At 62.5% G+C, this 23,448-nt stretch overlaps 16 protein-coding genes across 16 annotated transcripts; 7 read left to right on the forward strand and 9 right to left on the reverse strand.

Moving 5' to 3' along the window:
- Positions 1-25: 25 nt before the first annotated feature.
- FHL1 (Pre-rRNA-processing protein fhl1) lies at positions 26-2,500 on the reverse strand (the record flags this gene model as incomplete). The annotated part of the gene is made up of 1 exon (XM_060266818.1): positions 26-2,500. The coding sequence occupies one exon, from the start codon at positions 2,498-2,500 to the stop codon at positions 26-28; it is 2,475 nt and encodes an 824-aa protein (XP_060122801.1).
- A 163-nt stretch (positions 2,501-2,663) lies between these two features.
- On the reverse strand, positions 2,664-3,595 carry MJAP1_002887 (uncharacterized protein; the record flags this gene model as incomplete). Its single annotated transcript, XM_060266819.1, has 2 exons — positions 2,664-3,147; positions 3,177-3,595. 2 exons carry the CDS (start codon positions 3,593-3,595, stop codon positions 2,664-2,666), a joined length of 903 nt encoding a protein of 300 aa, XP_060122802.1.
- Positions 3,596-3,602: 7 nt separating this feature from the next.
- On the reverse strand, positions 3,603-3,930 carry MJAP1_002888 (uncharacterized protein; the record flags this gene model as incomplete). Its single annotated transcript, XM_060266820.1, has 2 exons — positions 3,603-3,741; positions 3,764-3,930. The coding sequence occupies 2 exons, from the start codon at positions 3,928-3,930 to the stop codon at positions 3,603-3,605; spliced, it is 306 nt and encodes a 101-aa protein (XP_060122803.1).
- Positions 3,931-4,059: 129 nt separating this feature from the next.
- On the forward strand, positions 4,060-4,764 carry MJAP1_002889 (uncharacterized protein; the record flags this gene model as incomplete). The annotated part of the gene is made up of 2 exons (XM_060266821.1): positions 4,060-4,085; positions 4,179-4,764. The coding sequence occupies 2 exons, from the start codon at positions 4,060-4,062 to the stop codon at positions 4,762-4,764; spliced, it is 612 nt and encodes a 203-aa protein (XP_060122804.1).
- Positions 4,765-4,821: 57 nt separating this feature from the next.
- On the reverse strand, positions 4,822-6,045 carry MJAP1_002890 (uncharacterized protein; the record flags this gene model as incomplete). The annotated part of the gene is made up of 1 exon (XM_060266822.1): positions 4,822-6,045. One exon carries the CDS (start codon positions 6,043-6,045, stop codon positions 4,822-4,824), a length of 1,224 nt encoding a protein of 407 aa, XP_060122805.1.
- A 212-nt stretch (positions 6,046-6,257) lies between these two features.
- On the forward strand, positions 6,258-6,819 carry cdc4 (myosin II light chain; the record flags this gene model as incomplete). The annotated part of the gene is made up of 5 exons (XM_060266823.1): positions 6,258-6,260; positions 6,293-6,446; positions 6,493-6,558; positions 6,587-6,734; positions 6,768-6,819. The coding sequence occupies 5 exons, from the start codon at positions 6,258-6,260 to the stop codon at positions 6,817-6,819; spliced, it is 423 nt and encodes a 140-aa protein (XP_060122806.1).
- A 575-nt stretch (positions 6,820-7,394) lies between these two features.
- Positions 7,395-7,738, reverse strand: RPS25 (40S ribosomal protein S25; the record flags this gene model as incomplete). The annotated part of the gene is made up of 2 exons (XM_060266824.1): positions 7,395-7,414; positions 7,453-7,738. The coding sequence occupies 2 exons, from the start codon at positions 7,736-7,738 to the stop codon at positions 7,395-7,397; spliced, it is 306 nt and encodes a 101-aa protein (XP_060122807.1).
- Positions 7,739-7,885: 147 nt separating this feature from the next.
- Positions 7,886-8,631, reverse strand: MJAP1_002893 (hydroxyisourate hydrolase; the record flags this gene model as incomplete). Its single annotated transcript, XM_060266825.1, has 4 exons — positions 7,886-8,035; positions 8,058-8,152; positions 8,175-8,198; positions 8,247-8,631. The coding sequence occupies 4 exons, from the start codon at positions 8,629-8,631 to the stop codon at positions 7,886-7,888; spliced, it is 654 nt and encodes a 217-aa protein (XP_060122808.1).
- A 152-nt stretch (positions 8,632-8,783) lies between these two features.
- On the forward strand, positions 8,784-9,521 carry ATP7 (ATP synthase d subunit; the record flags this gene model as incomplete). The annotated part of the gene is made up of 4 exons (XM_060266826.1): positions 8,784-8,960; positions 9,038-9,145; positions 9,260-9,467; positions 9,505-9,521. 4 exons carry the CDS (start codon positions 8,784-8,786, stop codon positions 9,519-9,521), a joined length of 510 nt encoding a protein of 169 aa, XP_060122809.1.
- Positions 9,522-9,869: 348 nt separating this feature from the next.
- Positions 9,870-10,979, forward strand: MJAP1_002895 (uncharacterized protein; the record flags this gene model as incomplete). The annotated part of the gene is made up of 1 exon (XM_060266827.1): positions 9,870-10,979. The coding sequence occupies one exon, from the start codon at positions 9,870-9,872 to the stop codon at positions 10,977-10,979; it is 1,110 nt and encodes a 369-aa protein (XP_060122810.1).
- A 24-nt stretch (positions 10,980-11,003) lies between these two features.
- Positions 11,004-13,166, reverse strand: MSD1 (aspartate--tRNA ligase; the record flags this gene model as incomplete). Its single annotated transcript, XM_060266828.1, has 3 exons — positions 11,004-12,707; positions 12,734-12,908; positions 12,931-13,166. The coding sequence occupies 3 exons, from the start codon at positions 13,164-13,166 to the stop codon at positions 11,004-11,006; spliced, it is 2,115 nt and encodes a 704-aa protein (XP_060122811.1).
- A 140-nt stretch (positions 13,167-13,306) lies between these two features.
- Positions 13,307-14,677, forward strand: MJAP1_002897 (uncharacterized protein; the record flags this gene model as incomplete). The annotated part of the gene is made up of 3 exons (XM_060266829.1): positions 13,307-13,333; positions 13,366-13,822; positions 13,845-14,677. 3 exons carry the CDS (start codon positions 13,307-13,309, stop codon positions 14,675-14,677), a joined length of 1,317 nt encoding a protein of 438 aa, XP_060122812.1.
- Positions 14,678-15,055: 378 nt separating this feature from the next.
- On the forward strand, positions 15,056-15,556 carry MJAP1_002898 (uncharacterized protein; the record flags this gene model as incomplete). Its single annotated transcript, XM_060266830.1, has 3 exons — positions 15,056-15,080; positions 15,105-15,119; positions 15,189-15,556. 3 exons carry the CDS (start codon positions 15,056-15,058, stop codon positions 15,554-15,556), a joined length of 408 nt encoding a protein of 135 aa, XP_060122813.1.
- Positions 15,557-18,925: 3,369 nt separating this feature from the next.
- On the reverse strand, positions 18,926-19,401 carry AFG1_2 (peroxisome-assembly ATPase; the record flags this gene model as incomplete). Its single annotated transcript, XM_060266831.1, has 5 exons — positions 18,926-18,993; positions 19,027-19,170; positions 19,194-19,248; positions 19,277-19,327; positions 19,366-19,401. 5 exons carry the CDS (start codon positions 19,399-19,401, stop codon positions 18,926-18,928), a joined length of 354 nt encoding a protein of 117 aa, XP_060122814.1.
- A 163-nt stretch (positions 19,402-19,564) lies between these two features.
- PRP46 (pre-mRNA-splicing factor prp46) lies at positions 19,565-21,010 on the forward strand (the record flags this gene model as incomplete). The annotated part of the gene is made up of 1 exon (XM_060266832.1): positions 19,565-21,010. One exon carries the CDS (start codon positions 19,565-19,567, stop codon positions 21,008-21,010), a length of 1,446 nt encoding a protein of 481 aa, XP_060122815.1.
- Positions 21,011-21,017: 7 nt separating this feature from the next.
- VPS70 (glutamate carboxypeptidase II) lies at positions 21,018-23,432 on the reverse strand (the record flags this gene model as incomplete). The annotated part of the gene is made up of 1 exon (XM_060266833.1): positions 21,018-23,432. The coding sequence occupies one exon, from the start codon at positions 23,430-23,432 to the stop codon at positions 21,018-21,020; it is 2,415 nt and encodes an 804-aa protein (XP_060122816.1).
- Positions 23,433-23,448: the final 16 nt, after the last annotated feature.

Consider the following 23,448-nt stretch of genomic DNA (forward strand, 5'->3'; position numbering starts at 1 on the left):
CATCCGTGGATCGTAGCTGCTACATCTATGGGGAAGACGGTTTGGGCGGGCTCTGTCCCGCCGGGCTCTGCGCCGCTGGGCTCTGCGCCGCCGGGCTCTGCGCCGCCGGGCTCGGTGCCGCCGGGCGTGCGTCGCCCGTCTTCTTCTTCTTGTTCTTCTTCTGCATGGCGAGGCGGTTCGCAAGCTGCAGCAGCTCGAGCTGCCCCGGCGTAAGCTTCACGGTACCGCCCGCTGCACCCGACTGCTGCTTCTGCAGCAAACCAATCAGGCCCGCGGCCTCAGGGTGCGCAGCGAGCGCCGAAAGCGCCGCAAGCGGATCCGACTTTTCGGCGTTCGGTCCGGGATTAGTGGGTATACTGGGCACGGGTGTAGTGCTTGTGCTCGGCGCGGCCTGTGTGGGCGGCGCGGCCTGCGCGGCAGGCAGCAGCGCGGCGGGCGTCGCCTCCTTGGGCTGCGTGGGCTGCAGGGCATCTGAGGGCGAAATCGGGATACGCGGCACCTTGGGCGGCTCGAGGCGCTGGTCGTACACGCTCGGCTGCGGCGCCGCGGGCGGGAGCGGCGGCGGGCTGCCTGCGGCGCTCTTGGCAGCGACCGGGGGGCTCGCCGCGGTGCTCTTGCTCGCCGGCGGGTTCGGAGCGGCCTTGCCGGCCAGCGGCGGGCTCGGCCCCGGTGTGCCCTTGGCCGCGTCAGGCTTCTTCATCTTCTCCTTGAGGTGCGAAACGAGGTAGGCCTGGAGCACCTGGAGCGCCTGCTGCGCGCCGAGCCCCTCGATGTGCTGCAGTTGCTCCGGGGTGAGGTGCCCAAACACCTTGGGGCTGAGGTATAGCTTGCCCTGGTGGTGTGCGATCGGCGGCGTCTCGAGCAGCGACTCGATCGAGCCCGGGACGTTCTTGGCGCGTGCCGCATTCGCGTCGCCCGTGCCCGGGGGAATGCCGACGACGAGGGGAATGCGCGGCAGCGGCTTCTCGGCCTTCTCGGGAGCCGCACGGGTATCGTCGGCTCGCGGAGCCGATGCACTGGGCGCAGGCGGCGCAGGCTCGGGCTGCGCGACGCTGCGTGTCGCCTCGTGTGCCTTGGCGACGTCGCTAGTCGCCAGTGTATAAAAGATGCCCTTGCCGTGCTCGTCGGGGCGGCGGGGAATCTTGACAAACTCGCGCGAGGTGCCAATCGTGTGGCGGATCGAGCTCTGCCAGTCGCGCCCCGTCTTGCGGCCGTTCTGGCCGAACCAGGGATAGGTATTCTGCAGCCATTCGTAGACTTCTTGCAAGGTGAACTTGCTGCCCTTGCGCAGGCACGACTCGGACGTGAGCGCGTTTGTGATGAGCTCGACGTTGGTCAGCTCCGGCTTCTGGAACGAGCCGCTTGGCACCGGCGAGCCGACATGCGTCGCAGCGGTCGCCAGCGCAGAGAGCGACGAGGGCGGCCCGGCGCTCGCTTCGGGCGCGGGCGATTCTTCCACGGAGGGCGTGTCGGCGTCGAGGTCGATGACCTGCGGCTCCGTCTTGCCCTTGCCCTTGCCCTTGCCCTTGCCGCGCGCCGGCTTCAGCGCCTCGATGCCGATCGGCGTGCCGACCGGGAGCGGCGCGCTGGCCTCGTCGGTGCCACGTCGCCGTTTGGACATGTCGGTGTCCTGGTCGTCGTGCGGGCGCTTCTTGGCGTCCTTGCGTGACGGCGAGATCTTGGAGCGCGGCTTCAGCACGAGCTTGGGGCCGGGCGACTCGGTCGACGGCCCGCTGGTCGTCGCCGGCTTCTCGGCGTCTACATCCGAGAGCTCCGAGGAGGAGGAGGAGGAAGAGGGGGCGTCCTCGGCCTCGACCTCGCTCTCTTCTGCCTCGGACAGGAATCCGTCCTGCGCCGAGGCGGGCGGGGGAAGGACAAAGTAGAACACACGCTCTGCAATCTGGATCTTGGTCCGGCGCCCCAGCGGCACGACGCCGTTCATGCGCACCCATACGTCGTCGACGAATGCGCCGTTGCGGCCGAGCACTTCGAGCAGAAAGCGCCCTTGGGCCGGAGCCCCCTCGTCGCTCGGCGCGGGCTCCTCGGCGCCGCTCGGCGAGGCGGACGCCGACGCACCGCTCGGCATCATCGGCGAGAGGTTCATAGGGTTCTGGTAAAAGTGCGGCTGGACCGAGTAAAAGATGCGCGCATGCAAGCGCGAGATCGACTTGAGCGGCCCGAGGTCCACGTCCACGTCGCCTTTGCGCCATGTCTGGGGCGCACGCATCGGGAGTGGGGCGCCGTTTTGGAGCTGCCCCGGTCGCCGCCCGATCGTCACTTCCAGCGTCTGTACATAGTACGAAAAGCCCGGAAACTCGAGCTTCGCATAGGCGCGGATCGGCCCTTCTGGCGCGGGCTGCGCCGCCTCGTCGGAAGCGGGCCATGCATCGCTGCGCTCCGTTTTGGGCACAACATCCGCCCTCTGCCCCGACGCGCCGCTACTCGCGGCGGTGGGACTGAGTGCAAAGGATGCTGGCAGACTTGCGGTCGATGCCGACATGCACGCACGAATGCACTCCCACTGCGCTGTGCGCCGCTGAAGCACCTCGCCGCGCTCGGGTCGTCGCCTCAAAAAACCGCGCGGCGCGCTGCATATCCGGGCGCATGCCACATGGGATTGATGCATCGGACATCGGGGAATGATGCGCTACCTGGACCGTGCTCTACGAGGCGCGCCGGCGCTGCTTCTTTTTCTTGTTCTGCTTCTTGCGGCGCTCCTTGTCCCATTTGGACTGGAGCACACTGGGGGCGAGTGCGCGCGAGGCGCTTTGGGGGGTGCGTGCCCAGTCCTTTTTTACGAGCCACTCGAGGCGCTGCGAGAGGAGCCGCCGCGCAATGACGCGGTTCTGCTCGCGGCTGCGCGTCGCCTGGCAGGTGATACGGAGGGCGGTGGGGATGTGAACGAGCTCGACGTTCGTTGCGAGCTTATTGATTGCCTGGCCGCCGGGCCCCGAGCCGCGGATGAAGCGCTCGGTCAGGTGAGTCTCGTCGAGGACGACGGGCATCTTTTTCGAGCCATCCGGCGCGAATTCGTAGGCGCCCTCGACGAACCACGGGGGGAGCGTGCCTGGGGGCACGGTGGATGGGGATGTGTCCTCGTGCAATGCGCTGGCGGGCGTCTCGTCGGCAAACTCCTCCATCGCCTCACTAGCTGTTGTCAGGCTGTGAATACGTACAGTCCCACTTCGCTCTCGAGCCACTCCAGTGTATCCTCGGCGCCGTGCTCGAGCGATGCCCACTCGTACCGATCCAGGCTCTCGTCGGCCTCTTCCTCGCGCTGGTGCTCGATGCGGTGGACTTCGAACCACGGCACGCCTTCCTGCGCCTGTGCGGCGAGTTCGTCGGCGGTCCACACGACGCGCACCGGAAAGTGCGCCTCAAAATCGAACTCGGGCAGCGCCGTCCGAAAGAGGCTGGGGTAGCGCTGCGCCGCGCGCTGCATCGACAGCGGAGGATTGATCAGCTGCAGCGCCGACAGAGGGTGCGATGAAGCGTACGTCTCGGCCACCGCACACGCCGGCCCTTGTGCGATGAGCGCGGGCGGAAATGGCATCGGGCCGATCTCGGCTGGGGGGTTGCGGAGGAGCGATACCATGTCTGCGTTAGCTATGCGACGTGCCATTTTCCATAAGCGCCAGCACCTCGGACGCGGACTTCTCGCTTGCATCCTTCACATCGAGATCGAGCAGGAGGGACGTAAAGCCCCGCTGCTGCGCGAGCCGGAGCAGCGGCGCAAATTGCCTGGGTCAGCCGAGCGACGTACTCTTCTGCCATTTTCTCGCCCGTCCACGTCGGCGCGGCGACAAAGAGCAGCGGCGTAGGTACCTCGCGCGCCGCCTTGTCGCCCGCCGGAAAACTGCGCAGGGTCGAGATGCGGCGTACGCACCCCGGCGCCCAGCGCGCGCCCGAGCGCAGGCCTGAAAGCAGCATGACAACCGGTCAGTGCGTACGTCACGTGCCGGTACGTCGGCGTAACGCCGCGCGATCGGCCACTACGGGTCTTTGGTGTGGCGTTGATGAATGGCTCACCGCCCGTTAAGGGATCGTGTGAAGCGCTGAATGAACACTGCTACTATTGCTTTCAGGTGCTTGCAGCAGCACTAGGCGTGGATGATCCACCGACGATTGTTCCATTTCCGGACGCGCAAGAAAAAGTGTATGTACTGCGTCTGACCCAGACCGCTTTTTGTCTCGTGGAATACGCGCGCAGAGTCAAAGTTACGGCAGCCCCCGCTGCGTGGGTGCCTAGGAACCTTTCGGCCACAGGAGCTGCTCCCGGGCCTGATCCACTTTGCGAAGCAGTCCGCCTTTCACGACCACCGCTTCAATCCGATTACCGCAGCAGAGCTGCCGCAGCTCGAGTGCTCCGTCAGTCTCTTGAGCCCATTTGAGCCGTGCGACAACTACCTGGACTGGAAGCTTGGCGTGCACGGCGTCTACCTGTGTATTAAGAACCCTGCGCTGGACGAGGAGTACGCCGAGCGCACCAAGACCCGCCGCTCCGAAGAGAAGGAGGAGCTTACCGTGACGTTCCTCCCTGAAGTCGCGCTCTCCCAGGGATGGTCCAAGCTAGAGACCATCGACAAGGCCATCCGCAAGGCGGGGTGGAACGGCAAGATCACGGAGCAGATGCGCGAGTCTTTGCGCGTGTACCGATACAGCAGCCACAAGGCGACCGTTACATGGGGCGAGTTTGATACCTGGAGGCGATTAGAGAACGATCCTATCACGCGAGTAATCAGTATTCCTCGAGTATCGACCTAATCAACCGTAATAGATACCCAATTTGCGAATGATACGAGTAGGGGGTATAGGGGACATCTACTCCCACACGCCTTTGTCGCTCGGCCACTGGCTCGGCGAGACGGGGGGGCGGCGCGCAGCCTGCTCCGGCGTCGACGGCTCCTCTTTGTCGACATGCAATTTGCTCTCGAGGTCGTCCGCGACCTCATCGCCGCTCTGGGCAGTGCGCTCGGCGCTGTACCCAAAGAGCGAACCGTACGAGGGCTGTGCATGAATCTGGCTCGCGAGAAAGGCACGCGTCGGCGTCGAGTCCTCGGCCTCGTCAGAGACCGGCGTCCGCGGCGAGAAGAGCGCGCCGCGGCCGGGCGCCTCGTCCGGCGCGTGCCGCGACGAGCTGGGGGCATCGGCAGGCTCCGCGGACTCGGTCGGGACGCGGGGCAGACCTGTGGCTGGCGTCGATGTCTCCGAGTCGAGACGCACGCTGCTGCTGGCCGCCGTCGAGGGCGGCAGGATCGTAAAGAGCTCGTCGCCGCGCTTCGGCGGGCCGTACGAGTTAAAGGGGTCGGGAATCGCGGCGGTAATCGACTCCAGCACGGGATCGGAGCCGGACTTGGACGTGAGGCGCTCCGCAATCTCGGTCTGTGCCCGAACGAGCAGGCCGACCTTGGAGGCGAGGTACTCCCACGTCTGCTCTTCGTACTCGAGCGCATCCGTATAGTGCTGTGCCTTGATCTCTTCGAGCTCGTTCAGCTTCTCTTGGAGCTCGCTCAGCATCAGGCGAAAGCTGTTGAGGTCGCGCTTGCGCCGCCGCTCCTCTTTCTGGTACTTGGTCTCGATCTCTTTCAGCAGGCGGCTCTTTTCGGCGATCGCCTTCTCGTGCGTCACCTGCCGCTCGCGCACGGTGGTACGGTACACGTCGAGCTGGTCCAGCAGAGGGATCGAAAACTCTTTCCAGAACGTGTCACAGAGCACTTGCTCGTAGTTCGACTTGAGATAGTGCAGGCCACCGGCGGCCTGGAAGGCGGGGCCCATGGCGTGTGCACCCTTTACACGCGAGCAGTCCTCCAGCGCCTCGGCCAGCTCGGACGATGCTTTGGACATGGCAAGCATCGTCGAAGTGTACGCTTTGGAGGCGCCCAGCAGGCGCTCGTAGGCCTGCAGCGATGCGCCAATGTCGGCGCGGCGGATATAGACGTCAGGGCAGTTGGGCAGCGTGATCGACGAAGCTTGCGTCAGGCCGCTCGAGCTCCGCACCGACGGCGCGTACGACGGCGCCTCGGATGGGCCTCCGCTCCGGTGCATCTTACAAACAACCAGAAAATTGGGCCTCGCGTAATGGTCCCTGCGGTGGAGAATATTGCAAATAAGCACGCCGCGGGGCAAGCGAGCGACCTGCTAGGTCACGCCGCCAACAAGGGCCCCAATTGTTTATTGCCTGTACGCGTCGGCACAGCCAGGGAACAACACGTCGGCGCGCTTTTGTCTTTTCGTCGAGGACGTTGAATTGAAACATTATGGTACGTTGATTTTCGTGTAGATTGACCGTCAGTCTGAAGCCGAGTGGAAGGAAGCATTTGCGCTCTTTGACAAGAAGGGCTCCGGCTCGATCGAGAGCGCGCACCTGGGCGATCTCCTGCGTGCTTTGGGCCAGAACCCCACGCAGGCCGAGGTCAAGGAGCTGACGCAGAACGCTCCCGCGCAGAGTACGTAGACATGCAGTGCATGCTGCACGAGCAGGACTAACCGCAGTCGACTTCCCTACGTTTGTCCAGATCCTGAACCGGCCAAACGGCTTCAAGCCGGCGGGTACGCCGGGTACGTACGCTTGTCACTAACAATACAGAGGAGTTTGTGCGCGGTTTCCAGGTGTTTGACAAGGAGGGCACCGGCTACATTGGTGTCGGCGAGCTGCGCTACGTGCTGACGAGCCTCGGCGAGAAGCTCAGCGACGAGGAGGTCGACGAGCTGCTCAAGGGTGTGACTGTGAGCCCGTACGTATTGCAAAAGGGGAGCTTACCATGCAGCGATGGCAACATCCACTACGAGACCTTTGTCCGCCAGATCCTGAGCCAGTAAGCGGCGCGCAAGGCTGTGCCAGTGTAGTGTTATGCACTCGATAGTTGCTCAACGAGCCCGTTTTGGCTAGATATGGGTTGATGCGGTGTACGTCGCCAGCGCGGCGCAGACAATCGATAGGTCAATAGGATTGGTCGATGGTACGCCGCGCTTGGACCACATGATTCATGGAGGCTATGGCAGCGGGCGTGTGGCATGTGCGTTGGCGATACGACAGCGGGCGGTACGCTAGTATCGTCGTACGACTGTACGCTGCGCTGCACTCCGCCCATCGCACGGCATCTACACCTATCATGCGTCTCCTTTTTTTGCAAGACACTTTGCCCCTTTGCTGACTTTTCTACTCCGCCGATTGCCGACGACAACGATAGCGATGTCGACATCGACAAACTCACTGACTGCATCGCAATCCAGCCCCAGTCCATATGCTCTGTAACGTGTGGCATTTTGAGTACAGTACATAGGAGCGAGCATTGGCCCACTCCTATATCTGCTATGAGGTCAAGACACGACAAGCGTCATAAGGTCCCATTCGAGACTTGCATTGATCCGCGTCTTGTACATCAAGACAAGATTTAGTCACTGCCAGTGCGGGCTGTGGTTAGCATTCGCGACAATGAGGGAAATACGTACTGTACAGCAGCTGACCGTTGTGGTGGATCAGAGGCTTGATCTGGCCCTCGCGCTCAAAGTGGCGGATGGCCACGCGGGCCAGCGAACCGTTGATCTTCAGGCGGTCAATGAGAATCGAGGGAGTGATCATCTTGAAGGTGGGCACCTCCTTCAGCACACGCTCGTACAGAGGCTTGTCAAGGGCAACGGCGTTCTGGGCCTTGTCCTTGACCTTACCCTTCGACCACTTCTTCTTCTTGCCAGTCTTGGAGGCCGCGGCCGCAATTGCAGACTTCTTGGGAGGCATCTAAAATGTGTTAGCAAATGTCACAAAAGAACGGTCGATGCCGTGCTACACACCTTGTGACTGGTAGTGCCAGAAAGAAGCTGTGGCCCCCTTCGCCCGACTTTGGGTGCCGGCCAAAACTAGATTTATGTCACGTGATTCTATAGCCTACAGAATGAGGTTCAGGCCAGCGTATCTGACGTAAGCATAGATGGCCGCGAGGCTGACACAGGCCAGCACGAGGTCCATTTTTACCACGCAGTACATCCACAGGGTGCCGAGCGCGGGGGTTTGGGTGATAGCCCTTCCATAGGGCGCCTGGGTTAGACTGGCAACTTACTTCGTTGACAAGGTATATAAAATGGCCTCCGCTGAGTGTGCCCAGTAGAAAGACGGTGCTCTGGACGAGCCACGCGCGGCGATCGCGCAGGGCTGCTGTTAGAAAGGGGAAACCTACTCCACCAGATGAACAAGACCAGGACTGAAAAATTGTGTCAGCACCGAGCTCTAGTGGGAATAAAACACGTACCCGGCAGACGCGATACGACCGTCTTGAGCTCGCGCAGGAGCGTCACTTCGACCTGGTATTGTTGCTGGATGAGAACATTGAGCAGCTCAAATACAAAGATGAAGGGCATGCACCAGATCAACAAGTCCAGGCTCGATTCGAGTGGCTCGCTCATGCGGTTGTCTTGGATTTCCTCGTAGAGTTCCTGCGCCGTAGGCTCCTCCTCGTCTTCCAGCTCGTCCGAGTCGGAATCGTCGAGGATCCAGTCCGACGCCTCCGGGGGAAGGCGCACCGGATTTCCGTATGCATCTATCGCGAACTTTTCGTACGTGGCGCTCGACCCCTCGGTAGGCACGTCGACACCGGCGTCGTCGGCCCCCGCGGGAATCTCGTGTAGGATCGCCATGACGCACAGACACACGCCGCCCCCCCGCGATTACGGTGCATGCAGGGACCTCCACATGGTGACTAATTCGGCCGAGAGGATGTGCCCGCTGGCCGGACGTGCCCGGAGCTGGCGGCGGACCCGACGCTCTGTTCGTGACCATCGTAGAGAATATGGCTTCTAAGGCTGCGGTTGATTTCAGCAAGGTCCTTGCCTCGGGCCTTGGCAAGCAGACTGCCTCGGAGCTTGTGGCTTTCCGCAAGCGCAGTGAGGAGGCCAAGCGCCTTGTGACCCAGCTCAAGGCGCAGCCGACCACGGTCGACTTTGCTCACTACAAGAAGCTGCTGAAGGTGTGTATTGGGTGTGCGCACGTCGCGCGCATGCATCGAGGCGATGCATCGAAAAGAGCACTACTAACACTCTCTAGAACCAGGACGTGGTCGCCACGGCTGAGAAGCTCATTGCTGACTTCAAGCCCCAGACCTACGACATCGGTGCTCAGACCAAGGCTCTTGAGTCCTTCGAGGCTTCGGCGGTACGTATTGCCTGTGTATGAAAGAGTGTGATCTGACCATGCGCGTGTTTTCGTGATTCCGCCCTGCTTGGATGTTGGATCGGATGACGGATGCATGTTTTTTTTATTGTACAGGTTAAGCAGGCTGAGGAGAGCGCTACCAAGATCGAGGCTGAGCTTAAGGACCTCAAGGAGACTCTCGGCAACATCGAGGGTGCCCGTCCTTTCGACCAGCTCACCGTCACCGACGTGATCAACGCTCGCCCCGAGATCGCCAAGACCGTCGAGGAAATGGTCAAGAAGGGCAAGTGGACCCTGCCTGGCTACGAGGAGAAGTTTGGCAGTACGTATAACTCGCTGCGACGTGTACTAATACCCAGGCCTCGCCATGTCGTAAACGACGGCGCTATCGATGTAGATCAGTATCGATCAACTGCATTACCCAACCCGCTCTGTCGGCCTTTTATAGATGGTGGTGGTGTACCACATCGTGGAGCTGCTAGCTGCCTGCGATGCTGCGATGTCCGGCGCTGCCTCAGCTCACCGCCGCGCGGCAGCGCGTCCACACCGCCTCTTCTCTGTTCGCGTCGGGCATCGGGCGTTATGGCCACGTGGCTTTGCCGGCAGCGCCGGGACCGCATTCCGTGATTGGATACGCGGGGTCCGGGCGTGCCTTGACCAACTGCCACAATTGCCAGGGCAGGTGCCTGTCTCCTTCTCATCGCTTCGCGAGGAGGAAACCACGATGACCCCGTCACAGGTTCAGTTTAGTGGCCCGTACGGCGGCGCACCCTTCGGCGGCGATGCCGAGCCTGCCGGTGCGTTCCCTGCGGGCTTTAATTTCGCGCGCCGTACCTCGGTATCGGCAGAGTCCATGTCGCCGCAGCTGAGCGAGGCCCGTACGCGCGCGGCCCACACGCAGGCCCCAAAAACCGAAGACCAGCAGCAGCGTATCCGTGCCGCTACGTCGGACATTTTTCTCTTCCGCAACCTCGAGCCGGAGCAGTACCAAGCGGCGCTCCAGGCGATGGAAGAGGTGCATAAGCAGGCTGGGGATATCGTCATTAAGCAGGGCGACCAAGGCGACTACCTCTACATTGTGGAGAGCGGCTCGCTCGACGTCTTTGTACAGCCTCCCGGCACGTCGCCCGCCGATGCGCTCGCTGCACCGCCCGACCAGCTCGGCAACAAGGTGGTGACGTACGGCCCCGGCGCCTCCTTTGGCGAGCTCGCGCTGCTGTACATGCAGCCTCGTGCGGCGTCGGTCGTGTCCACCGCACCCTGCACGCTCTGGGCCGTGGACCGCGTGACCTTCCGTTCGATCCTCGCCGAGGCCAACATGAGCCGCCGTGCGTTCTTCTCGTCGTTCCTCAAGCAGGTGCCGCTCCTGCAGCACCTCAACGATACCGAGCGCCTCCGTGTGCTGGACGCGATCGAGATCCAAGACTACAACCCCGGCGACGTGATTGTGCGCGAGGGCGATATTGGTACCCACTTTTACATGGTCGTGAACGGCGTGGCCGACGTTCACAAGGCGTCGGATAGCGATGCGCCAGTGACGAAGCTGCAGCGTGGCGACTACTTTGGCGAGCTCGCGCTGATGCACAGCGCGCCGCGCGCCGCCACCGTCAGTGCGTCTGCCCAGCCGGGCGCGACAAAGCTGCGTGTAGCGGCACTCGAGGAGCAGGCCTTCACCCGGCTCCTCGGGCCGCTGACGGGCATCATGTCGCGGTACGCCGAGACGCACTACAAGAGCGCAGACGCGGAGCCCAGCACGCCGTCGACGCTGGCGCCGCCCGCAGGTTCAGATAGCGCGGCACCGATGCCGGGCTCACCACGCTCGGGTGCCTCGTAGTGAAATAGAACTAGGTGTGCTGTATTACATGGACTGCAGACGGTAGGGGCGCAGCGCTTCGTTCGTCGCTGCACGCCCGGCCTCTTCGAGCGGTGCGGGGCACGCGAGCATCGCGTCGTAGCCGCCGGCGTTTTTCGGAAAGGCAATCACGTCGCGGATATAGGGCGTGTCGCAGAGCAGCGCCATCAGGCGGTCGAACCCAAGCGCGATGCCGGCGTGTGGCGGCGCACCGCTGCGCAGCGCATGCAAGAGGTGCGCAAAGCGCTGCGTCTCCTCCTCGGTCAGCTCGAGGACGCGCCGCAGGACCGACTCTTGCAGGTGGGGATCGTGGATACGCACGCTGCCTCCGCCAATCTCGCACCCGTTCAGCACGAGATCGTAGTGCTGGCCACGGATCGCGGCAATCACCGCGGGATCGGGCGTGGGGGCGTGAAGCGCATCGAGCAGACGGGGCACGTCTTCCGCGGCCGGCGCCGTAAAGGGGTGGTGCGAGCTGCTCCAGCGCCCATGTGCGGCCTCTTGCTTCTCTTCGTCGGAGCGCGTAAAGAGGGGAAACTCGGTGACCCACAGAATCTTGGGCGCGGCGCCGACGATCGCAGAGAGGTGATCGGCGAGGCGCAGGCGCAGATCGCCCATCTCGGTGCTGCCGCCGTGCGCAGGGAGCGTACGGCGGGCGACAAACACGTCGCACCGCCCTGCTTTCTCCATCGGGGCGCCGTCGGCAAAGACGGTGGCCTGCGCGAGCTCGGCCGCAAGTGCATCGGCGAGCGCGTCGACGTGTGCAGCGCCGTCCGGCTGCACGGCCGCAAGATGGCGCGACTTTTTGGCGAGGAGCTGCGCAAGGCCGTCGGGATCGTCGGCCTTGGCTTTAAAGTGCTCGATCTGCGACCGCTGCCCGTCCTTGTTCTGGAGGAGCTGGTCGATCTGGCGGTTCGACAGGGATATCGGCGCCTCTTTCGACGCCGAGTGCGGCACGATCAGCACGTCGAGCGCCGCGTCGGACGCCGCGTCGACGCTCGGTGCCAGATCGGCGATCGTCAGGCCGAAGCGCAGATCCGGCTTGTCCGAGCCGTAGCGCTGCATGACATCGGCATAGGAATAGACAGGGAAGTCGCCGTGCGGAAGCAGCGCACCGTCACGGCCGGCGGCCGTCCACATTGCACGCACCATGCCCTGGACGACGTCGCGAATTTCCCTGCCGCCGATGCGCCAGACGCCTTGGCTCGCCTCGGCGCCGCTCACAAAGCTCATCTCCATATCGAGCTGCGTAAACTCTGGCTGGCGGTCTTTTCGCCCGTCCTCGTCGCGGAAGCACTTGGAGAACTGAAAGTAGCGGTCGGTCACGCCTGAGGCCATGAGCAGCTGCTTGGGCTGCTGCGGCGACTGCTGCAAAGCATAGAACGACGGCGCGTCCGATGCGCCGCGTGTCGGCACGAGGAACTCGCGCGCGCCTTCCGGCGTCGAGCGCAGGAGCACCGGCGTCTCGATCTCGCAGAATTCGGCGTCGTGCAGGAAGCAGCGCGCGGCGTGCGCGACATGGCTGCGTTTGCGGATATTTTCGCCGAGTTCGGCGCGGCGCAGGTCGAGGTAGCGGTACCGCGCGCGGAGCGTTTCTTTTGGAAGAGGCTTGCCGGGGACGCACTGCGTCGGGTAAAAAGGAAGCGGCGCGGCTGCATTCAGGAGCTGGAAATCGTCGACCACGACTTCGATTGTGCCGGTGCGCACGTCCTGCGTCAGTCAGCCGAGCGACGTACCGATTTCTTATCTTTTTCGGCGCGCTCGCGCACCGTGCCATAGACACATACCACGCTCTCGACCGGCACGTCGCAGAGCGATGCAAGCAGCGCTTCGTTCGCTCCGTCGAGTTTCAGCTGCACGGTCCCCGAGCGGTCACGCAGCGGGACAAACGCGAGCTGCTTGGATATTTTTCTGCATGAGCCATAAAACCTACCGTGGCATCATCATCCAGCCGCCCAGCACGACGCGCTCGCCAATATGCGCGTCGTGCAGCTCGCCGCACGCGTGCGAGCGGGGCTTGGCGGCCCACTCTGCAGCGATCTGCACGCGGTTCGGGCTGGTATGCTCCAGGCGGCACCCCACAGCTACGCGCGGCACTCCAGCACCCCGCCACGCGCCCCGCGCCGCCGCACGCAGCGCACGCACCACCTGCCCACCCGCGGCACGCATCGTGGAGCGGTTCGTGCGCCGCAGGCGTCGATCACGTGTTGCTTTGTCAGCTGTTGTGGAAAGATCGAGTATGATGTGACGGCCCACACGCGCCAGGGAAATCCCGGGCTGGCGCAGGTCTGTTTTGTTATCGTTTTACCATGTCTGAAGTTGTGAATGAGATTAAGGTATGTATATTGATATAGTTGATCTCACACAGGCTGAGGCTCCCTGGTCGGTCGACCACAAGTCTGGCGAGGCCATGTCGGTCGGGCAGAAGGCCGAGGCCGCCGCCACCGGCGCTGGTGCGTCCCCCGCTATCGAGCAGCCCAAGGGCGCCGCCGCGGCTGCCCCTGCGGGTGTGACCGAGAAGGCGGGCACTGCTGCTGAGCAGGTTGCCCCCAAGGCTGCCACCGAGTCGGCCGCGCCCGAGGCGGAGGCCACCGTGGCCGCCGCCAAGGCCACCGAGGTCGAGCCGGAGACGATCGTCGCCTCCGGCGTGAAGCCCACCGAGGTCGAGCCCGTGGCTGGCTCGACTGAGAGGGCCGCCGGAGCTGCTCCCGTCGCTGCTGATGCCGACTCCCCGGTCGCCACGACGATGTACACCACCGAGACTCCCGCGGTGGTCGAATCGGCTGACCACCACCTCGTGGGCGAGTCGCTCCCTATCACGCACAGTACGTTGCCATGCTAACGCAGCTCGTATCCCCGACTATGACGAGGGTGTGAAGCCCGCGCCGGCGATCCTGAACAACGACCTTGCTAGCCTGCTGCGCCAGGGCAACGTCAGCCAGGACACCACCTACCTGGCCCCCCGCGGCACCTTTGAGGACCAAGTCGCGCAAACCGAGGCTCCTGAGGAGTTCCCTACCCGCTCGACGTACGGCTCGTCGATTCCGGAGGGCTACCAGACCTCGACCGCCCCGCTGAGCTACCTCTCGGGCACCCACATCTCCCACACCGCTCACGCTACCGCGCAGGACACCGAGCCCGTGTCGGCCCACGCCGGCTCGACGCTCCCTGCCACGAACCTGCGTGAGTCGAACATCGTCTCGGAGCCCACCCCCGCGCTTGAGACCGAGCCCACTGCCGAGCAGCCCTGGTCGGTGCGTGGCGCGGACGCTGGTGAGTACACTGCTGCTGCCACCACGGGTGAGGAGGCCACTCCTGCCGTCCCGTCCAAGACCGAGGGCACGGACGCGGTCGAGTCGGCCGCCGGCGAGGCCAAGGACGCCAAGTCGGGTGGCCCCCTGTCGGGTGTCACGGGCGCCGTGGGTGGTGCCGCCTCGGGCGCTACTGGCGCCGTGGGTGGTGCCGCCTCGGGTGCTAAGAACGCTGCTGGCGGTGCTGCTTCGGGCGTTACGGGCGGTGCCAAGAACGTCACCTCGGGTGTCACGGGCGGTGCCAAGAACGCCGCCAACACTGGCAAGGACACGCTCGGCAAGGCCGCTGGCCAGCCCAAGAAGGCCGGCTTCCTGACCAAGTTCAAGAGGGCGCTGCACATCGGCAAGGAGGCCAATGCCGCCCAGTAAAGGGAAACGAACAACGTCGTAACGACACATGGTTTCCTAATAATACGCAGCCTTCTTCCCATCTCCCTTCCTATGGGCTTTGACTACGACCGGAGAAGGCGCGTTTCCCTTTTACGACGTTCGAACCGGTTCACAAGTACAAGGCGCTACTCATTAGCACGCTGCGATAGAATCTCTAATTGTGTCTTCAGACGTTCAGACGTTCAGCGCAAACGCCCGAGCGGGCTGCCCTGGAACCTGACGCCGCGCGGCAATTTATTTGCCCGATTGGTCACGCGCAAGATTCCCCGCGTTTTGGTACGTCATTGGACAGCGGTGGCTGCCCGCGAGACCGGGCTGCCTTGGCACCTTTTGCATACGGCCTTTCTCTATACCACAATGTCGTACTACGGCAACCGCGGCTGTTACAGGGGGTATAATGGCCGAGTCAACTGCAACAATGGTCTTAGCCGCGGAGCCCGCGCCGGTATCGGTACGTGTAGAAAAATTTGGGCATGAGCTAACCCTTCAGGTGTCGGTGTCTCCATCTTCGTGATCATCTGTGTGATTCTGATCGGAATGTGCATTGCCAAGCGCCGCAGCCGTCCGTTCACTCCTATGATCCGCCCGGGTATGGGTGGTGGCCAGTACATGGGCCCGCCGCCGCAGCAGCCGCCTGCTCCTGGCTATGGCGGCGGTATGGACCAGCCGTACCACACCGGCCCTCCGCAGGGTGGCTACCAGCCGCCGCCCGGGCCCCCGCCGTCGGGTGGCTACCAGCCGCCTTCGGGTCCTCCGCCGTCGGGCGGCTACCAGCCCCCGTCGGGCGCACCGCCCACCGACGGAAAATTCCAGCCGCCTTCAGGTCCTCCCCCGGCGAGCTACCAACCCAGCAAGTAAGCAATCACCAAGCCTTGGCATCCCATTACTGCGTCTATTGCATGAAAATCGACTCTCGGCATCATCCTAGTTCCCTATCGCTTAGCTAATTTAATTGTTCGTACCCCCACCCGATAGTCGTACTACGGGAGTCCGAAGTTGCATGGAATCGGGCAAACGACGCACCGCCGTTCGGTTGCGTGCGCAACGCAATTTGCCGTGCAGAGTACGCTCTTCACCTCACCATCCTTCATGACTTGGCACATTTGGAAACGCAACCACCGAACATTCATACCCTACATCCGCCCGGACGCACCGGCTGACATTCAAAAAGGTCCGCAGCAGCCGCTGTCACAGGGATCTCGAAAACAACAGCTTGGGTATAGCTACGTTGGCGGCACAACGTTGGGCGACTATTCGAGTGGGAATGCCACCAGATCCAGCATATACGACCGAAGGAATCAGCGCAGCCGCTTTAATATCTATCAAAAAATCTACGACTACCTCAATCCTCCTTTTCAGCCTTATATTCGCCCAGATGCAGGCAACAATGGCGCATGGCAGCAGATCGACCCTGTGCCGGCCCACCACGATCTTGCACCCGACGCCAAGCCCCAGCCCAACGCGCATCATGGCGCTCCCAATCCGCCCAGCGCCTCCCAGTAAGCAAATCTCGCGCAATACGACGCTAGAGCCATGCACGGAATTAAACCCGATCTCATCGGCTGAACAATGCGTAGGCGGTGCGCACGATGCGCTTGGCACAGCAGGGATCGGCAAACTGATGACTAAACTACTACGCGGTGTCGGACCCAGCCGAATCGTACGGTTGCTTAAATGGGGGAAGAGAGGCATGCAGATCGCCAACGCATCTTTGCACAATGCCTTACTATAACAGCGGCTCCTATGGATACGGCTCCGGAGAGAGCTCCGGCTTCGGTTCGCTTCGTAAGTGTTAGGTGGTCCGTGCAGAAGCTAACCCTCGCAGCAACCTATGCCACTGCGATCATCATCATCATCATTGTGCTCTTTGGTATTTCGGTCTTGGCACCTATTGTGATTGGCATTATCGTTTTCTTCATTGCACGCAAGCAGAAGCGCCCATTTCAGGAAGTTATGCGCCCGTTCCTGCCGTTCTTCTACGGTAGGAGGCGCCGGTATGGCTACGGCTTTGGCTACCCAAGCCCGTATGACGATCCCTACTATGATCCGTACGGGCCTAGGCCGATGTACCCCCACCATGGCGCGAATCCCGCCATGAATCCAGCGATGAACCCTGCGACAAATCCACAAATGACTGGACCGGCAGCGCCCCCGGCATCGTACCAGCCCTAATGTGCCAGACCATGGACCGCAATCGCACTTTCTCAATGTCCTGCTTATAAGCATGCCTCATATCGGCTCCATACAGGAGCTATGCCCATCATCTAGAATTATTAATTGTTCGAGCTAGTGTAGATAAGTAGTATGCTCGTAACGGAAAGTGCCTCATCAGGCAAGAAATCGCCTCGTTTCTGCTCAGCACCAAGAGTTCATGCCTATAATACATTGCATAGTCGGCGCCTTATCACGAGGCCTGGGCATGTTGCCTTAAGAGGGGAATCTTGCGCAACCTGAAGTCTTGGCATGCAAGCCCGAAATAGCTCGTCTCTAGCTGATTAAGGCACGTGGGGAAGGAGAGGCATGCCGATGCCGAAGCGTATGCTGTTGCTTAAAAAAAATGCGGACGAGTTGGAGATCGCCACCGCAGATTTGTACAATGGGTAGCAATTACAGATCCTCTCGGGCTGGTGTCACAGCTGCTAAAGACCTTCGCAATCTTCGTAAGTGCAGGATGGTCCGTGCGGCTGCTGACTATCTTAGCCAACCCGGCCATAATTGTCGTCGTAGTTCTAACTATCCTCCTTTTTCTCTTTTGGTTAAAGCATTATTTGGTTGGTCTGGGGGTATTTATTGCTTCACGCGTACTGAGGCGCCCATTTGACGAGCTCATGCTACTGATTGCGCCCTACTTCTCCCACTGGAGGAAGCGGTATGGGGTCGTTAGGAAAAGGATCAGAAAACAAACAACGATCAAAATGGGCAGGTGCGACCCCTGATTCTGTATTTTGGGTATATGATACCCCCTGGAAACCCTACTTGAAAACATTCCGCTGAACCAACGAACCCCGTGATAAACTCTGCCAGATACCTTGTAAAGGACCTCAAGAAGGGCCAGCCCGCTATCCCTCCCGCGTGTTATCAACCGTAATGTGCCGATGATCAACTATGACCTTTTTTTTTGTCAACCTTCCGTCATGAGCATAACCGGTATTGGCTCCGACCGTAAACGACTCATTTTTATACGCTTGCATAGTCTAATAACCGGGATGGAGTAAATATTAGTGATATGGTACTAATTTCGAAATGAATTCAGTGTCTTGCGTACACTAGGCAGCGTCACACACATCGCCATAGTGTGACGATTTTTGCGCGGCACGAATAAATTACCCACTGTGCGGGGAATTGGCTCGATCGGATATAATCGCCTCCGGTGGCGACCCTTCCACGTTGCCCTCTCCACACAATGGCCTACTATCCGGGAATCGGTATGTATCGTGAGGCGTGTCGACTGAGTACTAACACGATGCAATAGTCTTTGCTATTCTTGTGGCACTGGCACTGGTCATGATCTTGGTCTACTTGAACAAGATCAGACGGTCGAGGCGGCAACTTCCGTACGTCCGACCTGCCCAACCAGCTGCCCAACCAGGTATGAGTGGTTACCCCAACGAGATACCCACGCGGCCAGGCCAACAAGGTGGCATGTATCAGTCGTTCCTGGGTCATCCCATCTATCCTCGGCCCCCGCCCTCGCCGCAAGATGGGCCTTACGGGCCGCCCTCCTCGGCCCCCCCTACGTTTGACCCCGAAGCAGGGATCGCCGACCCTCCGCCGGCGTATGGAGAACACGAGGCATCTCTCAAGCCACCCGAGGCGACCTACCAGCCTGAAAACCGGCACTGATGCACGAGAATGGGCATATGGTGCCCTTGATCGTGGGCTACACCCCGAAAGGCGACTGGGTCGCCTAGAGCTAAACGGCCTATCCATTCCCCCTGCATACACAATCAACTGTACATTTAGATAGCATGCAAGGACCTGATAATTCGCTCGCACACGGAGGATCTATGTTCCTGAGCGATCCCCTCCTGCCGCAGCTGCCAAGACCGCTCGCCACCTCACGACGCGCTCGGGCCCCTCGTGTTTGAAAAGCACATGACCAGACCAGTTCGCCGGGCCCGCCCCACGGCATGTAGCCACAGTGTGTTGTAGGCCTATAGACTATCGTAGGGCGTATATGCACGATACGTGCTTTCGCTATCCAATTTCAGAGGCAAGCGAGCCATTTTAGCGACCGCCACCGAGGTTAGCGCCCGAGTCGGCGGCGCGACCCGAGTTGTCGTTGCCCTTGAGCGCTGGTGTTAGAGATAACACGTAAAAATACGTACTGCCAGCCTGGAGGTGGCCATACTGGAGGATCTTGACCACCGCCTCGTCCTCCTTGTGGGTGCCAAAGACGGTGTCGAGCTGCTGCTTGGACACCTGGCCGAGAATGCCCTGGTTGCCCTGGCCCGAGTGGTAGATGTGGAACGCTGGGTGAGAGAGGTATACATACAGTCAACGACGTCGGCCAGAGGGATGGTCGTGTCACCGTTGCGCCACGAGGTGAACTATGCGTCAGCCGGTAAGTATACGTACCGTCTCCGGGTTGACGATCACGAGGAACTCGTCGGTGGACATGGGGTCCGGCTGTAGTGTTAGACCCCGTCATCCTACGCCCAACCTACCTTGTAAATGACCTGAGAAACTTGAGCTTTCGGCATGGTGTAGTAGGATGCAAACCCCGGGCCCAAAACCCCAGGCCCCTTTATAATGCGCGCGGACCACCTGTTCCCCCGCTGGCACTGGGGTCGCTGACGTCACCAGCCCGGGCGGGCGGGCTGAGTCAGCACCGATTTGCGCTGCGGCCGTTTTCGCCTCGCGAGGATGGACGCGGTGGAGCCGACGGCGGTGGAGCCCGCACTGCGCGACCTTGCGGAGCGGTACGCGAAGCGTACACGACTCATTTACTCGCATGCAAGCGCACCCCTTGCGGCGGAGGCGTCTCCTGCCGAAGAGGCCGCGACGCGCGCGCACCTCGCGGCGAAGCTCGGTGCGGAATACAAGGAAGCCCATACCCTCCCCGAGGTGATCCGGACACAGCAAGGCGCCAAGCCTGCTGCGCCGAGCAAGTCGCGCGGCACAGTGAGCAGCACGGGCGTGTCGAATGCCGACGTCCTCACGCAGCTCGAGATGCAGCGCGGCGTCGCGCCGACCTCGAGCCGCGACGCGCAGGAAGGCGCGGTCGCGCTGCGCTCGACCTTTGCATCGAAGCCGCAGTCCGCGTCGAGTCTCAAGACCGCGCTGATCCGGCCCGACGAGGCCAGCCGTGCGGCCGAGGCGGGCAGCAGCCAGTCGATGCTCAACAGCGCGCTGATCCGCAAGAAGGAGCTGGCGGCGCGCCAGGCCGAGCCCAAGTTCCACCCCCAGTGGAAGCTGATGCGTGTGATCTCTGGCCACCTCGGCTGGGTGCGCTGCATGGCCGTCGAGCCGAATAACCAGTGGTTTGCGACCGGTGCGGGCGACCGCATGATCAAGATTTGGGATATGGCGAGTGGCGAGCTGAAGCTCTCGCTCACCGGCCACATTTCGACGGTGCGTGGGCTCGCGGTGAGCTCGCGGCACCCCTACATGTTCTCGGCGGGCGAGGATAAGCTCGTCAAGTGCTGGGACCTCGAGACGAACAAGGTGGTGCGGCAGTACTATGGCCACCTGTCCGGTATCTATGCGCTGTCGCTGCACCCCACGCTCGATGTGGTGGTGTCGGCGGGCCGCGACGCGAGTGCGCGCGTGTGGGATATCCGCACCAAAGCGCAGATCCACGTGCTGAGCGGCCACCGCGGCACGGTCGCGAGCGTCGAGTGCCAGGAGAGCGATCCGCAGGTGCTGACGGGCAGCATGGACTCTACGGTGAAGCTGTGGGACCTGGCGGCCGGCAAGTGCATGACGACCTTGACGCAGCACAAAAAGTCGGTGCGTGCGCTGGCGATCCCCCCCAACGAGTTCACCTTCTTCTCCGGCTCGGCAGGCGGCCGAAACATCAAAAAGTGGCGGTGCCCCGAAGGGACGTTGCTGCGCAACATGACGCACGACGGCATCGTCAATACCCTCTCTGTGAATGCCGATGGCGTCGTCTTTTCCGGAACAGACGACGGCTCGATGAAGTTCTTCGACTCCGAGACCGGCGTCCCCTTCCAGTCCGCGGCCGACATTGTGCAGCCCGGCTCGCTGGACGCCGAGGCGGGCATCTTTTGCTCGAGCTTCGACCAGACCGGCACGCGGCTGCTTACCGGCGGTGCGGACAAGACGATCAAGGTGTATCGTGAAGTATAGATGTAGACTACCAACGCAAACCCTCTGCGATGCGATGCAGCGCGTCCAGCAGGCGCTCGATCTCAAACGCGGCGTGCTTGCCGCCGTCGATCGTGTACGTTTCGGTGAGACCGGGGAAGGTCGTCGCGCCGTAGCCCAGCCAGCGGCCCGGCGCCACGCCAATGTGGCGGTACCACGTCCGCTCGGGCAGGCCGCGCTCGTCGATAAACCCGCTCTCGAACGCCTTGAGCTTGAGGTTCGCGTGGCGGACGTCGCGCATCGCCTCGCGCAGCTCGTCCGACGGCCTCTGGCCGTGCTCCTTGGCGAGCAGGTGGCGGAAGCGGCGGCCGACACGCGCAATGTGCTTCTCGAGCTGCTTGGCGCGGTGCACGACATGGTCGATCGCGTCGGCGACCGCGTCGAGCCCGTCGGCATTGCGGCCGTCGGCGACCTTGCGCACCTTGGCCAGGTAGTCCTCGAGCTCGTTGGCGTAGGCCACGACGTCGATGGGCAGGAAGGGCGACTGCGCGGTGCGCAGTGCCATCAGGCCAAACACCTTGGCCAGCGCCTCGTGGCGCTTAAAGCCGGGGTCGCCAAACTTTTCGACCCAGTGGAACGAGTCAAAGTTGGAGTGGTAGTGGTACACCGCGTCGCCGTGCTTCCGGCGGAAGCTCACGTCGGCGGACGCAATGCCGATGCGCTGCAAAAAGACGGTAAAGTCGCTGCCCGAGCCGAGCGCGTCGACCTCGCCAAAGGTGAGCACACCGTCGCGGTCGGGGTCCGCGACGCTCGCGCCGGCATCGTGCAAGAGGCCCGCGAGCGACGGCGAGGCCGAGCCCGAAAGCTCCGAGCCGCCGACGGCCATGTCCAGGTTCAGGTAGGCGGCGACGTTGTGCAGGATGTGCTCGGGGTAGTCCTCGCCGAACTCGGTCGAGCCCACGAGGCCGTACTCTTCCGCGTCCCACGACGCAATGACGATTGTACGCATCGGCTTCCAGCCCTGGCTGAGCAGCGCGCCAAAGCCCTTGACCACTTCGTGAAAGACGGCGGTGCCGGACGAGGGGTCGACGCCGCCAAACGTCCACGCATCGCGGTGGTTGCCGAGGACCACGCGCTGGTCGTCGACGTACCCCGGAATCACCGCGTAGACGTTCCAAATGTCGCGCGTCTTGAGATCCATCTGGTTCTCCATGTGCGCAACCTCCTTGCTGGGGCCGGTCCAGTACTCTACGCCGGGAATCGCGCCGGGGAGGTGGCTGCCGACCTTGGTGATCGGCGTGCCGTGGCCACGCAAGCTCTCGAGGAGGCGCTTGGCGTTGGTGTAGGAGATCGGGAGGGACGGGATCTTGGGCAGCGTGTCCGCCTCGTCGACCGGGAGGCGCGTCGCGTTGCGGTACGACGGCTCGCCCGGCGTGCCGGGGTCGCCGGGGTAGAACGACAAGGCCTGCACCGAGCCGCGCTGCACGGCGCTCGGCTGGCGGGCGGGCCCATCCGGATAGGCCTTGTACCCGTTCTCCTCCGTCACGGTATCGTCCTCCTTCAGGTCCGAGTAGATCAGGACACCGACGGCGCCCGCCTCTTGCGCCGCACGCACCTTGAGGCCGCGGAACAGGCCGCCGTAGCGCACCAGGACGATTTTGCCGTGGAAGTCGATGCCGTGCGATTCGAGGAGCTCGTAGTCCGCCTTGTGGCCGTCGCCGACGTACACCAGCTCGCCCGATGCGCGGCCCGAGAACGAGTAGCCGTGGAAGGGCGGCATGCCGTACGCACTCGACTCGTCCTCCTCCAGAACGTCTTCGGCGAGGTTGGCGACCCATGCCTCTTTGCCGTCACTAGAAAGAGACAGCGACGAGTTCACCGGCTGGTCGAGCCAGATCGAGTAGGTGTCGGCCCACACGCGGGGATGCGCGTGCTTCTGCGAGCGGGGCTCGCGCTGCAGGAGCCACTCGCGCGACTCGGACGACCCCGCATCAAAGATAAGCTCGGATGCGTTGCGCACACGCGGCATGCCGAGGAGCTCCGACCACTCCTCGATCAGGCGCAGCGTCGAGATGTAGTCCGCCTTTTCGCCGGCAATGTGGTGCTGCGCGGTGTAGCGCTGGAGCGCCGCACGCGCCTCGTCAGCCTTGGGCTCGGCGAGGAACGCCTCTTCGTACGCGCGGTTGCGCTGCTCATACGTCGTGCGGCACGCCGCATCGTGGCTCTGGCCACGGATTCTGCACTCGGGTGCGTCCCAGCGCACCTGGTCGCGCAGCTCGTTGAGCCAGCTATGGCATGCGTGGAAACGCGGGGTAGGGTGGTGCCAGTACATCCATGCGAGCGCGACAAGCGCGATCGTGCCAAATACGCGCTTCGCCGTGACGCTCGTGCGCCTCTGCACCGGCGCCGGGGCCGTGGGCTGCTCCCAGGCCTGCTCGGCCTGCAGCTTCTCGTGCGGGACCATCGTCGATAAGGTCGGT

This window comes from Malassezia japonica, chromosome 5 (assembly GCF_029542785.1).
Source record: "Malassezia japonica chromosome 5, complete sequence".
In the NCBI taxonomy this organism is placed as follows: Eukaryota; Fungi; Basidiomycota; class Malasseziomycetes; order Malasseziales; family Malasseziaceae; genus Malassezia; species Malassezia japonica.